This window comes from Octodon degus, unplaced genomic scaffold (assembly GCF_000260255.1).
Source record: "Octodon degus isolate 3935 unplaced genomic scaffold, OctDeg1.0 scaffold00019, whole genome shotgun sequence".
Taxonomy (NCBI): Eukaryota; Metazoa; Chordata; class Mammalia; order Rodentia; family Octodontidae; genus Octodon; species Octodon degus.
The window spans coordinates 7424056-7430465 of record NW_004524595.1 but is presented as its reverse complement, the minus strand read 5'-3'; the positions used below and the strand labels follow the sequence as shown (position 1 = coordinate 7430465).

The 6410-nt window shown below is 39.8% G+C and overlaps 1 protein-coding gene across 1 annotated transcript in view; it reads right to left on the bottom strand.

Annotated features, from left to right (window-relative positions):
* Positions 1-6410, bottom strand: part of Dnajc27 (DnaJ heat shock protein family (Hsp40) member C27) — a 45352-nt gene that overhangs the window by 27777 nt on the left and 11165 nt on the right. The window contains exon 2 of the mRNA XM_004627447.2: positions 6089-6171. Within this exon, the coding sequence (XP_004627504.1) occupies positions 6089-6171 (83 nt within the window). The remainder of the gene's footprint in view (positions 1-6088; positions 6172-6410) is intronic.

Here is a 6410-nt window from a genome sequence, read left to right as displayed (position 1 = left end):
GGGATTAAACTCAGGCCCTTGAGCTTGCCAGGGAAGTGCTTATTCTACTGAGCCATCTCCCCAGCCTTTCCAGTCATTTTTAAAGAAAAAATTCATCACGGGAAAACTATGAATGGACACTATAAATAATTTAAACAATAAAACACCCCAAAATGAATACTTAAAAATTATCCCAAACCCTAATAACCAGAATAGTATTCATTAATACAGATGAACATCACCAGTCCTCTTTTTATGCATAGAATACAAACATATTCTTATAAAATGGGGATTATACTTTTTTTTTTTCTTTTTTTTGCAGTACCAGGGATTGAACTCAGGACCTTACACCTACCAGGCAAGTACTTATTCCACTGAGCTATCTCCCAGGCTTGGGATTATACTTTTATAAAACTAAATATTATAAAATTTACCTTTTGTTAGATTTAACAGAGGAAAAAGAAATGGAAGAGAATTACTGAACTTTAAATATAACTATTTCCTGGGCTGGGGAGATAGCTCAGTTGCATAAGCACCTCCCTGGCAAGTGCAAAGTGCTGAGTTCAATCTCAGTACCAAAAAAACCCCCAAAACAACAACAACAACAAAAAATATAAATATTTTCTCAATATAAGAAACATTACTTCTTTAAAGATCCCTAGCTGGGTGTGGTAGTATAGGCCTATAATCCCAGCTCCTGAGTTGCTGAGGCAGGAGGATCTCCAGCCTGGGCCACATAGTGAATTCAAGGTCATCCTGGCCTAGGAAGTGAAAGTTTATCTAAAAAAAAAAACAAACCCAAAACAAAACACCACGAACTAAAAATAAAAAATCTCTGTAAGGCTATAAGGTTAAAAATAGAGAGTATTAATAGTAAATGTACAAGTTAAGAGTCATTATCTCTTTAAATACCATGTTTCAGGCTCAGGCAGCATTGACATGACTTTGACAGGACTTTGCCAATGGAAAACGAAGACTTCAGTGCTTTCTCTCATGGTCCCTGTACTACTTCTGGCTTACTAATGGTTATTCCCTTGTCCAAGTGTAGAGTGCTCACTTTCTGTTCTGAAGCCACAGTTCCTCCAGTTGTTTTCCCAACAACAGAAGGGCTGAAGAGGTAGCTCAGTGGTGAGTACACAACAACAACAGCTTGGGAGCAGCTGGAAAGATCTGGGGTAATTGTTTACAGTTTTAAAATTTTACCCTAAAAATGAGAGCAGCTGGGCTGGGGAGATAGCTCAGTGGTACAAGTGCCTGCCTGACAAACGCAAGGTCCTGAGTTCGATCCTCCAGAAAAAAGGAGGGAGGGAGGGAGGCAGGGAGAGAGAGAGAGAGCAGCTGAGAAATGATGGAATTATAAGTTAGGGAATGGCACAAATGACTTCACACACTAAAACCTAAAAGACATCTATTTAATTCAGAAGCCAAGAGGAAGAAATCAGGAACAACGGGGATTCCTTCCCTCCAGGTAGGCTGTGCCCAAGTGTGGTTTTGGATTCCTTGTATCCTGATTACGGCAGATTCTTCGTTCTCCCCCTAGATGTAGTGAATCAGAACCCCGGGGGTGAGGCCCATGGATCTGTGCTTTTATAAAGGACACAAGTAACTCCTCTTCCCCCCAGATGGAGCCCAGGCCATCCTCACACATGCTAGGCAAGTGTCCAGCTCTGAGTTACATCCCTAACCCACAACTAAACCAGAGCATCCTCCTAAAAACGGATCTGCTGCTTGACTGCCCCAAAATGAAACTGCTTCCTTTTTGTATCACTATATGTTAGCAGCACATAATGATTACAATTTTCATAGGGAGCTGGTACATGCATGTAGTGCATCTTATTTTTTTTTTAATTTTTTGCATTTTATCCCCTATTGTTCTCCTTCCCTTCTTTCAAATATCTGCTTTCCAGGGGGTGGGGAGATGGCTCAGTAGAATAAGTGCTTCCCTGGCAAGCACAAGGGCCTGAGTTCAACCCCTAGTTCTGGAGAAAAAAAAAAGAACTATGTTCAAATATCTGCTTTCCATTTACAGAAGCTCTACTTTCATAATTTTCCCACTCTCTCTCCTCTCTCCTACATCTCTTGTTCACCCAACCATATGAAAGAAAACTCTCCACTTCCTTTTTATCTTTTATCCTTCCCGTGTGTGTGTGTGTGTGTGTGTGTGTGTGTGCGCGTGTGTGTATTTCTCATAGGAAATATGCAATATTTAAACTTGTGTGTCTGACTTATGTCACTCAACATTATGGTCTCAAGTTGCGTTCGTTTGCCTATAAATGCCTCAAGTGTATCTTTCTTTATGGTAGAGCAGCATTTCTTTCTTTCTTTCTTTTTTTTTTTTTTTTTTTTTTGGCAGAACCGGGGATTGAACTCAGGCCCTTGCACTTGCCAGGGAAGTGCTTATTTCACTGAGCCATCTCCCCAGCAGCATCTCTTTCTTTCTCTTTTTTTTTAATGGTACCAGGGATCAAACTCAGGATCTTGCACTTGCCCAGCAAGCACTTATTCCATTGAGCCATCTCCTCGGCCCCAAGAGAAGTATTTTATGGTATATAAATACCACATTTTATTCATTCATCTGCTGATGGGTACACCAGCCACTTCCAACCTGTAGCTATTATGAATTGTGCTGTAATAAACATGGGTATGCACATGTAATACAGTGTCTCTAACTCTTTTAGGGAGAAGCCTAGAAAGAGACTAGCTTGGTCAAATAGAATTTCTAATTTTAGTTTTTTTGAGGAATTTCTACACTGATTTCTAGTGGTTTTACTAGTATACAATGCCACTAACAATGCAAAGATTTCTTTTTTTCCCCTTGGCCTCACCAATATTTGTTATTTGATTTTTTTTTTTTTTTTTGGCAGAACCAGGGATTGAACTTGGGCCCTTGTGCATACCATGGAAGCACTTAATCCACTGAGCCATCTCCCCGGCTCCTGTTATTTGATTTTTTTGATGAGAGTCATTCTTTCTGGAATAAGATGGAATCTAAAGTTGTTTTAATTTGCATTTCTCTAATGGCCAGTGATGTTGAACAATTTTTCATGTATTTATTGGCAATTTGTACTTCTGTGAAATATCTATTCTTTTTTTTTTTTTTGGAACCGGGGATTGAACTCAGGCCTTTGCGCCTGCCAGGGAAGCACTTATTCCACTGAGCCATCTCCCTGGCCCCTATCTATTCATTTTGGTTGCCCATTTTTTGATTTGGTCTTTTATTTGGGTGGGGGAAATATTTTTTTTTTTTTTTTTTTAGTTCTCTGTATATTCTACAGATATCAGTATATATAGTTAGTCAGGGTGAGAATCATTCCAATTAACTCCTAGATTAAAGAATCTTCTGAATATTCTCCGGATCATTGCCTTGCTCAACTTTTACATATAACTGCATGGCTTAACATTGTCATGTTTCCTAGCTCATCACATTTCCCTCTCTTGATTAGTTAGTCCTTGAGATCTTTCTTTCCCTTTCCTTGTATTATATCTTTCTATTTGTATTTCTTCTTTGGAGTTCTTATACTAGGGAGACTATATGATATTTACACATGTGTGTGTGGTTTATCTCACTTATGAGTATATGTTCAAGTGGCATCCACTTCAATATAAAGGCTTGCAGTTTATCATTCTTAATAGCTGAATAATACTCCATTGTGTAAAAATACCACATCTTTCTCAACCATTCCTCGGGTGATGGGCATCTTGGTTGTTTCCAAGATTTGGCTATCACAAATTGTGCCGCTATAAACATCGGCACACATATATCCCTATGATATGATGTTTTCAGATCCTCTGGAAAAATTCCCAGTAGAGGAATAGCTGGTTTAAAGGGGATTTCCAGACCAACTTTTCTAAGGAGTCTCCATACTGATTTCCATAACGGTTGCACCAGTCTACACTCCCACCAGCAGTGGAGAAGGGTTCCTTTTTCCCCACAGCCTCTCCAACATTTGTTGTTGGGTGATTTCTTTATGATAGCCATTCTTTCTGGGGTGAGATGATATCTCAATGTAGTTTTAATTTGCATTTCACGAATGGCTAGCGATGTGGAGCATTTTTTCATGTATTTATTCGCTTGTTTAATTTCTTCCTCTGAGAAGCGTGTGTTCATCTCGGATGCCCTCTGTATATTCTAGATGTTAGTCCTCTGTCCAAGGAACAGCTGACAGAACTTTTTCCCATTCTGTAGGTTGTCTCTTCACTCTGTTGGTTATTTCCCCTGCACCCTGCTTTCTTCTTCCAACTGTGGTGCAGGTGAGCACCACCTTCTTATTGATCCCATTCTGCTGGTCCCAGCTACCTGTGCTGGGGGAAGACCAACTGTCCTCACCTGGACCAATCGAATCACCTGGGGCTTTTTGTTTCTTTCTTCTGTGTTTTATGGTACTGGAGATTTATAAACTTAGGGTATTAATTTTAGTACCCTTCTAGAAGTAAGGTTTAAAACTGAGCCTGAGAGTCTGGCATCCTCTGTATAGAGGAAGCCCACTTAATGGAGAGAGCTGCAGTAAAGTGACCTATTATTCCACCTCCAACTGGCCATCTGAATCTCTATGAAGAACCATCCATTTCTGAGGTCTGTGTCATCATTAGTGGACTATGTGAACTGATTAGTGTCCTTTTTAAATTTTAACTGTGGTTAAGTTGGTTTATGTTGTGTTCTTGGTTATATTCTCTTGACTCATTATGGGATAAGCATCTTTAAAACAAACTTCAGCAAGAAACAGAATAATCTGCTAAATTACAGTCCAATAACACAACATGGTAATTTTCATTTCTAAGATAAACTACTCATACTGATTCAAAACAATCTACTTTAAAAGGTATCCTACCATTTCACTGATGAAATCCTGTGCTCTGAAGCCAAGAAGAGAAAAGAAAAACTAGGAAGAAATGTGGGTTTCAAATGAAGAACTTTGTACAATTCATAGTCAAGGCCATCAGAAATAGCCCTGTGGCTGTTAGCTGAACACGGTGATATAAAAGCTCTTCTTCAGTGTTCCTTTGGCTCTCACTTGAGCAGCTGTGGTCACACAGAGGGCACCGCTGGCCCTCATTCTGCCGGCCACACAACTGAATTCTACGGGAGTATACCCTACCACCTCCGCCTGCCTTCTCTACTTTACCTTCTTATTCTAACCCATAAATTTCCACTTTAAATATCTCTGTCTTACCTAACAATGAGTATTACTGAGCACCTATTAGAGAAAACTTCTACTAACAGCCTCTTTTTCAGGGCATTTATTTTTTAACAGGAGCCACTAAACATATACAGATAACAACAAAGCAATTTATGGCAAGTACCATAATACAGAGAATTTGATGATTTACTTCATTTGTAAAAAGATCCTGCCTGACAGATGGAGTGCTGAGGACTTCATCTCCTGTCTTAAAGGAACAGGAGAAGTTTATGTACTGAAGAAAGTGATTGGGGAGAGGAGACGACAAGGTGAATGGCACTGAGACAGGGACACTGGGGCCTGGAGAATGAGGTGTGTGAGACTGGAATAAGACAAAGGGGAGAAGGCCACAGCAGTGAGTGCCTTGGCTGCCTGTCCAGGAGGCAGGCTGTCTACCCCAATTCTACTCTCTGGCCATCAGTTAGTAGTTGAATCTTCCCTCCTCAAGCTCAATCAACCCTCTGATTTCCAGATCCCTACTTGTACCTAAACTTTACTTTTCCCAGGTTATTTTTGCTGGATTCCAATAGGCTATAAAGATCATGAACCAGTAAGGGAAGTTCTCTACTAGAAAAACTTCCATTTGGTACTTGGAGTTGTTAGAATCTTTCAAAACAATATAAAAACACACCTGCTTATACAGAACACATTTCCCGAAAAGCTGCCTCTCCCAGTCCAGCTGCACTCTGATCTCATTGGTTTGGGTCCTCACCCAACAGTCTGCAGCACGAGTAAGCTCAGTCCCCCAAGGGTGACGGAGGGTCAGTCACCACGTACTGTGAACCTCCTCTTCCACTTTCTTCCTTTCTCCACTTATCTTTAAAGTTTCCATTTCAAAATGACGTGCATAAGTGCACAGATGCAAATACAGATCATTTCAGGAGCTCTAAATTTCTGGTTGGTTTACAAGCCCAGGGAGCCAATATACTCACTTTGTGACTCCATAGTCAATTCCAATCGTTGCAAGGTATTTGGACACAAATCTTTTCTCACAGTAGCGTTTTATTATACAGCTCTGAAGAGATAAAAATACATGCACTTAGTAAATACAAAGTGGGAAGATATACAAAATGAGCTCATTTCTTTTTTCCTTTCTTTTTTTTTTTTGTGGAACTGGGGATTGAACTTAGGTCCTTGCGCTTGCCAGGGAAGCATTCATTTCCTAATTATGCTTTCTTCGATGACCACTATGAAAAAGGAAGTTTTCAAAGCCAAAACTATATGAAAACAAAGTAAGGATTTTTTTAAAAAAAT